The sequence below is a fragment of the Mizuhopecten yessoensis genome, unplaced genomic scaffold (genome assembly GCF_002113885.1).
Source record: "Mizuhopecten yessoensis strain PY_sf001 unplaced genomic scaffold, ASM211388v2 scaffold4631, whole genome shotgun sequence".
Classification (NCBI taxonomy): domain Eukaryota; kingdom Metazoa; phylum Mollusca; class Bivalvia; order Pectinida; family Pectinidae; genus Mizuhopecten; species Mizuhopecten yessoensis.
In genome coordinates this window covers 1,644,351-1,657,074 of record NW_018405643.1, presented here as the reverse complement: position 1 = coordinate 1,657,074, position 12,724 = coordinate 1,644,351, and the positions used below count along the sequence as shown (strand labels likewise).

General features: G+C 33.7%; 1 protein-coding gene across 1 annotated transcript in view; it reads left to right on the top strand.

Annotated features, from left to right (window-relative positions):
- The first annotated feature begins 427 nt into the window (after window positions 1–427).
- Window positions 428–12,724, top strand: part of LOC110449568 (carbonic anhydrase-related protein 10-like) — a 100,845-nt gene continuing 88,548 nt past the window's right edge. The window contains exon 1 of the mRNA XM_021496518.1: window positions 428–649. Coding sequence (XP_021352193.1) covers window positions 583–649 — 67 coding nt within the window. The 5' untranslated portion in view covers window positions 428–582. The remainder of the gene's footprint in view (window positions 650–12,724) is intronic.

The window sequence follows — 12,724 nt, the reverse complement described above, 5'->3', positions numbered from 1 at the left end:
TGTATTGATAAATACAGTTGTGTTGTTGAGTGAGTAGAGTTTCAAACACCCCTACTCAAATGGATGTTTGTATTCACCAAGATGTCTCCCATACATTTCTAAGTTAATGCAAAACTAAGGAGACCGTGACCTGAACAACACATGCGTGTTGGGCTAAGATATTGGGATGTGATACCGTATCGCTGTTGTCTGTGCAGTAGAACCGTCGTGTAAATCAGAGACAGCAAGGCAACGGTCTATGTGATCGGCAGCGACAAATACACGTTACTATCAAATACAATCCAAACAAGGGATGGTACCGACAAAATGATTGGCTGATATTACAAATCATCGATCCAATCGGAAGGGGACTCTGAGAGCTCCGGACACTATATATTTCTATAAGCTGAGAAAAGTACATTTTAATATTATAAGCCTTCGAGTAAACTTGATACAAAAATTGGCTGAGCTAATTTGTTTACCTGAAACACGTGCGTTGTCATTCTTAGGCCGCTCAGTGCTGGACTGGTACCAAGGACTTTATCAACTTCACACGTGGAAGTACCGGGACGTGGCTAAGCTTTGTGAATACTGATTGTCACAATGGTTCAGAGCGAATTTCGACACATATACATCTTAATGTATGTGCTTGTTCTCTTTGTTGCGAAAGGTAAGTGGTTTTGATCTTACATACTTTCGGAGATAACGATAGCTTGTAGGTATATGACGATCTAAGTCACAAATAAGGTTTGCACGTGAACTTCTTTTTAATTCATAAAGTAAAGCGTCAATCTGTCGCTCAGACTTAAGGAACGACTTCGAAAACCATTGAATGGCAAAGATATCAGAGTTAACATTCATATTCATAAAATGACATAATATCATAATCGTCTTTATGACAATTAAATTGCTCGCGATATCGGAGTTTGTTTACGTAGATATAATATGTCACAAGAAGAAGAAAGCAATATATATGAGATATAAGGGAACGTCGAATTCTGATGTTGTTTAGCAGGTAGAGCAGCAGTAGAGTGGAATTGTCAGTAATTGTTACAAACAGCATGGTGCATTGAGTTCAGACATGTATGCTTTCAGTTTATACAGTCAAACGAGTACGGTTTGTCTGTACTACCGATACAAATACACTGCGTGTCAGATACCACATCAATATATAACACAGACTAATTATTCACAATATTTGAGAAGCATTAAATCGCCTGACAATGGTTAAATCGTCCGTAGAGATAGTAATGGCAACCATTATTACTTCCTAGGTAAACAATGGCAAGAGTATAGGTAATGGGTTGTTTAATCTACAACCATCAATGTTAAGTTGTGTATTATATGCTGTAGTACGGAGTTCCCTATACTAGGTCCTTGTAATCACGACTTATATTTCCTATTAATATTAACAAACAGAATCCATTTCTGTTGGTTATATTGTATATTTTCCACAAATAGAACCACAGGCGGAAGTAGCAGTAGTATTTGTATTTTGGCATACTTAGACCTAATCCGAATCAATAAACATCACTCAAGGAGAGAATTTACCTTTGGTAGTAACCATATATGTACATGACCACATACAGCTACGATCGATAGGTTTCAGGCCTTATGGGACATCTCAAACACCTCGTCGATCAGGGGACAAAAAATGTCATATTTACCGACGAGGACGATGAATTTGTTGATTGAAACGTCAACATTATCGCTTTTTATTCTCGAGTGATTTATTTATATCCTCTGACAAGTGAGAATTCACGTTCTCAACGCTTACCTCCAAGACACAGAAGCTGCTAAAGTCTGCCCACGAGTCAAACGGATAACACTGTACGGAAAGAGATACTGGTACCTCGTCTTTAGAGGAAGTAGTTCATTGTTTAAGTGCTATAAAGTTATACGATTGTCCATTAAAATTATTGGATGGGGAATGTCTAAGACAATATATTATATATATGCGAGTGTAGAACTCTAAAGCCTGGGCGAATAGAACCATTGTTATTTGTAAAATAATCCATCAAAAGTACTCAGGCTTAAAGAATTTTGTACATTGACGTCGTACACGTTTCGTCTCTTGGGAATAAGAATGCAATTTAAATATACATGTCCGATGCTTTAATCGTCAACACGGCTTGCCAAGAAACGTTCTAAATCATGGGAAATAAATTTACCAAAACGTCAATAAACAAGAAAACTACAAAACCTACAGTCGATGAAAACAATACACAACAGACACTAATAAAACACCAAAACAAAATGAAAGACAAATTGAATTCTCACAACAGGTTTTAGAAGGAATTTTCTTGATTTGGTAAAATATCTATTGTTTTTAAAGGTGTTGATTAGTGTGAATGTGTTTTATTAAAGTATATATAGAAATAGGTTTAACAGTCGCGTATTAATCAGGATAAAACGACTCACAAGAAAATGCACAGAGATGGTTGATACATGATATTGATATGTGGTGTTGATATTAGTATTGACCTTCCCTGTAATCTGTTTGCCGCCGTAAATTGTTACAAGTGCTAAGTGCCAATATTGTATCAGCCGCTAAAAACACCGGTGTAATGTTGTCATGTTAGAATGATTTTAAAGCAGAACAGTATATTTGTATTAATTGTATCACATCCTTCCTGTTAAGAGTAGCACAAGGTTACGTCTTGAATAAATAAAATACCCATAAACAATGGCATATAGAGTTCGAATATTCTTCTGCACGATTTAATGTTCTAGATATGTTCTGAACGTCCCTCGTGATGCACGTCAGCTATGTTGCCTTCAAATGCTATCTCTAAGAGATAAAGTTCATATATACTTTAATTGTGTAATCATAAAATAGCAATAGAGATATCACCTATATGTTAAAGTAGTGTCACCACTCTAAACGAATGCTACACTTTTCATTGCCAATATAATTATATCGGCTGCGGCTAAGTAATAAAAATTATTTAATAGAATTGTAGATTTTAGTGGAAGAAATCTCAAGAAGACAATTATAATAGAAGGTATACAGGGGTGATGTGTGATTCTTGTTGTTACATATACATAGTGTCGACTATGAAACAACTAAACCTCAGCTAACAATTAAATAATGAATCGTTACATTGGTGTTATTAGCTGTTGTAGGGTACGAGACTGAGTTTATTGGTGCCGATTACAGAGTCGAAAGTGACGGATTTAAATGATTCGTTTAGTCATAAAAACTGTAAACACAGTATTCAGTTAAGCTAACAATACATTTTATCATCAAAAATTAATACTGGAAAATGTCCTGTTTCTATTATAGAATTATTTTGAGAATCGAAAGTCAAGTGTGATGTTGTTTGTTTTAATCATTCATGACCATGTCAGTGTGTTATTATATTTATATCTTTTGTATAACCTCCACAAACTATTACATATCGAGATACTGATCAACACGACTATTCCTAGCCTGTGAAAATAATTCCCCAGTGTCAAAACACATGTTTTCTTTATTCCTGAGAATTCCCTCTTGCAACTATAAAATACTTGAATATTATGCCGGGTGAACTCTAGAATTATGACTGCTTTACGACTTTAAAACGTTAACTTGCTCAATACCATGCATCAGTGTCTTCAAATGTTTGTTCTTATTCATTGCAACATAAAAACATATTTTCTTTAATAAACGATGTAGTGTTTGCTACGCTAGCATGTATATTTATTAGAAACTTACAATTTGTCTGATATAAGTGACATAAATTCAGTGATAGTTTTAAGAAGGTAAGCCAGAATATTGATACAATTGTTTATGTTTTTTATGTTTAATTTGCGTAAAATATTATTTTAATCTAATACGTGCTTTTGCTGACAATACGACTAGATTGAAGGGAATATTAGTCTTTTATCCTCAAAAAAATAAATAAATGCAGTAATGTAAAATCAAGTTTTCTTCTACTTTTTATGTTATTTCCTTATCTTCAATGTAAATTCACCCTTATTACATCGGGCGATCAAGGCGAAAATGAAACTACAGAAAAACAAAAAAAGAAAACAATTCCTAGTATACAGTACATGAAGACGTTTCACAGAAGGTCGACTTCATATTGTAGTTGCATGATAGATGAATCGAAAAAAGAAAAAATGAAACCTAAAGCAACGAATTCCTACTCAAGTGTATTTATCTTCCGTATTTATAATGAATCCTAAATGTAACCAATTTAAACTAGATGTTACTGACAAATAATAATACTATATATTATCAATTTGAACGAGCTTAAAGCTTACAAAAAACAAACACTTTTACAAATGAATAAAGACAATACAGACAAAATCAAATGCTTTATAAAACAAAATTCTAACCAGATTATACTCACAAATGAACTATTTATGATACTAATTTAAACCAGATGACACTCTCAAAAAATACTTTAAAAACTAACATAACTAAACGATACTTGCAAAAGCAACTTTATAAAACTAATTCAAACCAGATGATATTCACACAAAAAAACGTATTCAATATAAAACCAATTTAAAACCAGATGATACACATAAACATTACGTGTCTTATTATCTACTTCATGCGTCATGCTAAACCAATCAATCGTTCAGCCATTCAACATGCCCTCTGGCTGACCATACAACCTATTTTTGGAGTGGAGCTAGAAAACACAAGTGGTTTTCCACTGCACAATTGTATCAGTATAGCATGGCAGGCAAACTCATAGCAATAACCTTTATCTTATTTTTTAATATTTGAAAATGAATTTTGGTCTAAATTAACTAAACTGAAGTCTTTTTATGTTTGTTTATGAATGCTTTATCATTAACAAAATTATATTAGGCCAAGCAGTGAAATGTATTTAAGGAAGATAATATTATTGCCTCGTCCACGAAATGACTTAAGTGGATTTCACGACTCCCTAAACAAAGATAAATTAATGTATTTAGTTGATGTTACCCTAATATTAAAGCCGTAACAATGGTTAGAATATTTAGATAGATATCTCTTTATTATGTGTCATCCTATATTAGTCTAATCGTTAACAAACCTGAGACAGAACCCTGCAGCCATAAACAATGCATATAACAAGAATACAAACATGCCTTGTACAAATGGCAAGGGGTGAAGTCAGCTGTTCCTTTCAAAATGGAAAATAGTAAACGTATTCTATTATAATATCGTATGTGTCTTTCCTAACATAAGGTCACGATCTATTTAGTGTTACACTTAGGAAATTACATTAAGGAATTGCTTTGGAATTTATCTTCAAAACGTCGATAATGAAACAATTAAGGTTAATGTTATTGAAAACATGTTTCATTGATAAGTCCCCGATACCATTATACTTTAATTCAGTTGTGATAAAACGATATTTATCAGGATATTTCATTTTTTCGTTTTTTGTTTCAAATGGGATATTAAACATAATTTCCAAATTGAATCATATCCATTTATTCCTCATTTAGATAATTATGTCTTCAGGATGTTAATGTTTCTACGGGAATGTCCTGAAGGCATTCTTCCTTGGTCCATTGGCATGCGTATGGAGATAAGACGCTTTGGTTAGATTTCATCAGTGTTAATGCATTCATGAAAAAGATTTGAAAACGTGATAAATCTTCATAATGCAGGAAAACACGTACATTTATGGACGGATGCAGTTGAAGGTCAAAGTCTTACTGGCAAAGGTCATTTCAGCATTAGGAACTTATACTGCATATGTCACATTAATATTGTATAGACCACGATTCCTTGTTTTCGAAGCACATTTTCAAATTGAATTCAAAACCCAAATCAAACTTTAAATCGATTTAGACATGAACATCTCAGAAAAAAAAATCCTATTTCATTTAAAAATCTATCAAATTACATTTCAATTTTATTGGAATAAAACAGTATTGAATAATTGAAGCTTTCGAAAGGACATCATACCTTCTTTTTTGTTACGTAGTCCATATGATTTTTGTCCATTTAAATTTTCATTGTATTTGTGATAAATAATATGAGTTCCTTTACTCCTGATTTAAAGCGGATTGCAAAACCTGTTAATAAAAAAAAAGTTATCGCACATTTTTGCATTTTTACAAAACTTCACAGACCTATGATAATAAATTGTTTGCAGTATCACTGTCCCACTACATTGTGGTTTTACGTAGATTGATCAACCTTCTCTTTATTTCAATTTTAATGTAATTGTAGCACAGTTGGGCCATGCTACATGTACTTCCGTTTCCGAAGTAGCTCAATCAACAGGAAATGTTGGTTTTATGTTTCCTGTTAAACTAAACACACACAATGTATTTACTGTATTATGTGTATGGTGAATGTTAGAAGGATCGTCTCTCAAAAACAACACATGCCAGAAAAGATAATCATTATATTCAATACAAAAAGTAATTAATATTATTTTAATTAAATAAACAAACCCTTTTGGATAGCTTTCTTCGGTATTTTTTTGTTAATTCGCTAAAATATCTTTTAAATTAAATTCAGTTTCGATTTTACTCACTCGCAGCGCGAGAGTTAATATTTCTCTTAAAATTTTCGAGAAAAGTATATTTTCATCTCAAAGAGAATGTTTCATTGTCTGCTTGTAGCAGCGTGCATATTGCATGTATACTGGTATCTACGCAGGTTTAACGTGTCTATAATAATGACATGTAGCTTTCTACTATTCTCCAGGGCATTTTGTATATGGAGGTACACGTATAATTTAACAGTTATAAGTTAATAGCATGCACTGCCTCGTCCTGTACCATTATGCTAGGAGACGGGATAATTCTTTTGAGAAAAAGCCAGTGAATGGATACAAATGAAACATGTGAAATTGTTTGTTAGAAGTAGTTGTGAAAGTTATGGACTGATCATGTTATAGACGATAAGTCGTTATATTTACGGGAACTCCTCATAAAGTTGTATAATAAAATGATGGGGAGCATGACATAAAATGTTAGAATGTAAATTATATGATATGATATTGTTAAAAGAAGAGTAATGTTTCACAGTTTTTTTCGTGATGAGTTTGTTTTTCTATAGGTGGATAAATCTTAGCTTTAGTGTTTATTTATTTCGAAGCAATATTATTACAACGGAAATTATGCTAACTTTGTCTGCTATCAAAAACAATTGGATATTTGCTAGTTTTAGGTCATATTTTAAATTCCCTTCAGAAATATTTATTTGAAATGCAGTTTCACAGCGTTATTTGTATAAAGGTATTGTATTGTTTCGGACGCGTGAGTACAGTGTATCTCGATTTACAAAATGCCATAAAAAACCTGCGTCTTTCCCAAAAAGAACAAAATTGTGTTATATTTATCGTAATTGTCGTAATGTGACGTTAACACCGTGCTTTAATTTCCTCCTGGAATCATTAAGCTCCAAAAGTCTCAATACTGCGCCCCTAGGTCGCTGTCATAGCCATTGATTAAATTACAGGTACAGTGAACGATACTCTTTATACCTGCGGTAACCTCTAACCTCTTTAAGAATGCAATATATTTCATTAAAAGTTTCGATATATAAAATCTCCAATGCCTTTTTCTTCAGTTAACATTTGAGCTAGCCATTCAATACTTTTAACGTTAAGAGACAAAAAAAACTTACAACAGCTAACCTGGAGGGATAATGTATCAAAACGTTGTAATAAGAATACACAATTATATATAAATTATATACAATGGCATAACTTACGGTACATGATTATATTTAAACGAATATTTAAAATAGTCATACATTATGGTTGTATACTGATGATTAGCTGAAACATGTTTGTGACATTCCCAAAACACAATCACAACCTAATATTCTTGTTGTATGTAAGATAGAGGGGTTCCACAATAGGTTCCGGAAACGCTTACCCTTCCAGATCCACCGGGTATTTTCTCCTTTATTTTGTTATGATGGTTTTGTTTTTTTGGATTTTGTTTTACTATCTCTTCTGTTGTTGCCCTTTTGTTTTATTATTTTGAGCTTCAGTTTGTTTTGACGCTAGGATATGGTTTGAAGGAGAAAGGTTAACATGGAGTTTTTTTTCTTTGCCATCCCTCTAATGTCTGCAACATAAAGCTGTACATAAATGCCAAGAATCAAATATTTGCATCAACTGTCTGTTTCGTTTAAGGCTAGGGTTGTTGTTTGGATAAAAAAAACTAACCTCAACCGAACACCTGTGTATAGTATGTATATTGTGTAAACATGACAATATCTTACCTTTCGACCCTCAATAAAGCACTTTCAGTGACTCGTTTGTTTGTAGATTGTTAGTAGAATGCTATTCTTCGTCAACCTAGAGTCACGTTGCGATATATCACCTGGTATTTCTTGCACAGGTAATCTTGAGTTATCTTGCGCGATGAACTACAGGTACATATATATAGTATATATCTATATAACTGTTTAACCTCTAAATAGCTCATGAAATATTAATACTGTTAGCCTCTCATTGTCACATGACATATTAATATTATTAACATATCAATGTCACATGACATTTTAATATTGTTAACCTCTTAATGTCACATGACATGTATATATTATTAACCTCTAATTGTCACATGACATGTACTACAGATTATCTCTCAAAATCACATGACATATTAATATTGTTTACCTCTCAATGTCACATGCCATATTTATACTGATAACCTCTCAATGTCACATGACCTATTAATACTGTTTACCGCTCAATGTCACATGACATATTAATGTTAGTAACCACTCAATATCATTTCACATATAAATACTGTTAACATCTCAATGTCATATGACATATTACATGACATTCATTTGACAATTGCATCCCTACGGCTAACAAGCAATATTACGTATTATCTCATGTTGGAGAGTCCAAAGAGAACCCATGTGGTCAGGCAGATGACCTAATACCCTTAAACGTATGATTGGGGAATCAAACAAAGCCGTCTTTCTGAAAGGCGATTGCGATATTCGCTGAGCCAGCCGTCGAGCCAAAAACAATTTTATTTTCCAAAATGCTCTTTTAGATTATAAAAAGTCACCTATTTGTAGTGCCAAATTTCAACAGATAAAAATCTACTCAAACAGAGACAAAAAAGCCTTTTCTCAACAAGCCATGAACCTATTCCGAGAAGCGATTCCGCGGCGAGAACGTGGAGTAATGACCGTGACGTTACATTGTACAATACATTTCATTACCCTAAAACACTGCGATGGAACACACGGGTTATTTCAGCTTTATGTACATGCAATACTATGTTGTAAAATTGTGAGATCAGAAGCTGTAAGTGCTATGTAATGCCAACACATGACCAGCGTCTCCCTTTGTCCCTGTGACCAACACTGCGATGACATGCAATGCCAAACAGATATCCGTGGCGACAAATTCAAGTTAATTAACAGTCATGTCTTCAAATGTCTTTCTGACAATTCGTGTACATGTCAGTGCTTTTCTGTAATGACTTTCTCCAGAACGCACTCACGTGTACAATGATTGTAATCTCTTTAATCATCCCGCTATCGCACAACATTGCGTTGCGGCCTCACTTACTAGATGGTCTTACATAAGGAGTGATCCGTTCATATAAGCAGACGTTAGAAGATAACAAAACCTTTGTATGAAACAACTTAATAACACAGATCGTGGTTGGTTTATATAGTGTATACATCACGGTTTTATTTCTGTAACATATTGAGCCAGGACGCAGCAGTTTCAATAAATTGACGGATTTGTCTACAGGGACCAATCAGCAATTGGCATGACCTTCAAGCAAGATCCTATGTTAATGACGTCACCAAGATGCAATTTCATGTTCGTATATAGTGCTATCAAAAGATTGTTCGAGCAACATATTTACATAATAGCCTTTTTTTTAAATGCTTTTTTTTATGAGGTCAGCCCAAAGGCGACCGGGGTGATTCCTGCAGTCCGAGGGAAAAACAGTATTTCTAAAAGCTTCCCCATCAGAACAACATATTCTTGGTTAGAAAGGTACTACAGTGCTTGAGCTGAGTTACAAATTGTATTACCCTTGATTCATTACTACATTATGTATCCCTTGATAAGTCGTTACAAATATTCTGATCGACATAGAGAAATGATAGGTTGGGATATTTTGTGGTAAAATTGGTCAATTCTTTTTCAAAATATCTTTATATTCAGAGACTATAAGCAATGCTATTTGTTCATGAAATTTTCTTTTGAAACATCAAAATAATACGAAAACTTGCGAAGCCTCGACCTTTACAAAAACAAGTCATCGGCTAGAATTTTCCTATCCTACACTCCTGGGCATCATAGAGTTTTATAGTTCTTCATGAATTTATTATTCCACTCTGTAGAGGGGATAAAGTTTACTATAGATGGAAAAATTCATCAATTCAAAATGTACATAATATCTTTGTAGTATTTGGGTTTTAACTTGTGAATTGCTGCTATGTATCTTTGTTACGATATATAACCTGACAATTAAAGGTTATAGAGATTTCAAAATTTCGATAGAAACGTATGATAAACATGTAGGTACCAAACCTTGAGTTAATGAAAACATATTGATTGTGTCTGTTCTTTAGAGAACAACATGTTGTTTTGTAACTTTCAGAATTATAAATCGTATTATGCTCGCTCAGCTAACTGTTCAGTGATCATGAATTTGTAAGGGAAACTTGACTTACCCGTATAATACCACGATGATCGATGGAGTGCAATGTAAGGTGTGGAACCAGAGTGACCTTCAGTTCGCGACCGGGATGGTTTAAGACGCAGCGTTAATGTTTATTGGATACATTGACTATCAATAGAAATTGATTTTTTGGGAGGCATTTAACATAATACCCGCTTTAAATGTAGTGCTTATAGCGAATACTATTGTTATTTCCCCTTACTCATGGTAGCATAAGAACTCATCTTATACATTGTAGTAAAGGGCGTGAGATTATGATAGCAATCGTGTAAATCCCCGTTCATGTTGTAAGATACGTTTCAGGATCTAAACAGGATATAACTTGGATATCTATCATAGTGTTAACTCAATGGCAATGCGATGAGCTGATCTATAGAATAATGCATTGCATTTTTTATTTATCTTTTGCATTTTGCATTTTGCATTTTATGAATTGGGAATTAAAATGTTACTCCTGTTTCAAATATGTTTCCAATGTTTACTGTGTACTGTATGGCATTCAAGATTCAAAACATTGCTTTGATGTGGAACTACTGGCTATTGTACTTCCAGCTACCCACAACAGTGTGAAATGCGATACGGCACCATGTTGCATATTAATATTTCAGTAGACGCTAGATCAAAGGTGTTCTCATGTTGTCAGCAGAAGGGTAGCACAGTACACTTACAGCTGCAATAAAAATGAATCAAGTGTACAAAGGCTGTAAATAAGGACCGTGGCGTGACCTTTGGAGTTTGGCTTACAAACGGTCTCGGCGGGAACTCTTGCACTTTTATTACACCGAAATAAGAAATTAAATGATCGAGTAATCAAATCAGAAATGACAGACAATCCCGTGAATACCAACTTGCAAATTAACATCTAATCTAAGCAGCTAAAGCCTATTTTTCCAAAGTAGTTTCAAGTTGTTCTCACCGGTGTTGTAATCGAAAGTACGTTTCGCCCTCATCTTGCATGAAATTGAGTTTAAATTATTCCAATTTTTCTGCGTTATTCAAATTGCATCAAGTATTTCGAAGGTAGCTGTAAGTTCCGCTATTCATGTGTGTATTACTGGGCAAATCGAATATTATAGCTATGCATACAGTACTAATCCCATCACAAACGTCCCTCCCTTAGACATTTACAGTATTGTTAGTGTGCCATTGTATAAAGCTCTGTCAGAGCTGTAGAAGATAATTATATACAGCATCTTCTGCATGTTTTTATATCCTTCCAACTGAAAAAGTGTACCTTACGTCAAATGTGTAATCCTTCACTTGTACACCTATGGTACAAATATATTTTTCCTTTTGTCTACACCTGTAGTACAAATAACTATTTCCTTCTGTCTTCCCTTGTACACTTATAGTACAAGTATTTACTTCCGTCTGTCTTCACTTGTACACCTGTAGTACAAATAACTATTTCCTTCTGTCTTCCCTTGTACACCTATAGTACAAGTATTTACTTCCTTCTGTCTTCACTTGTGCACCTGTAGTACAAATATCTACTTCCTTCTGTCTTCACTTGCACGCATAAAGTACAAATATCTCCTTCTTTCTTTCTACAACTATAGTACAAATATCTCCTTCCTTCTTTATGCACATATAGTACAAATATCTCCTTCTTTCTTTCTACAACTATAGTACAAATATCTCCTTCCTTCTTTATACACATATAGTACAAATATCTACTTCCTTCTGTATAAACATGTACACCTATAGTACAAATATCTACTTCCTTCTGTATATACATGTACACCTATAGTACAAATATCTACTTCCTTCTGTATATACATGTAGTATAAATATCTACTTCCTTCTGTCTACACCTATCGTACAAATATCTACTTCCTTCTGTCTACACATGTACACCTACAGTACAAATACAATGTATATACTTCTGAATGTCTACACTTGTAAACATACAGTACAAATATCTCCTTCCTTCTGTCTACACCTGTAGTACACATATCTACTTTCTTCGGTCTACACTTGCACGCGTATAGTACAAATATCTTACCCCGTCTGTCTACACTTGAACACCTATAGTACAAATATGTTCATTCTGTATACACTTGTACACATACGCAGAAACAGCTACTTCCTTCTGTCTTCAATTGTACATCTACAGTAC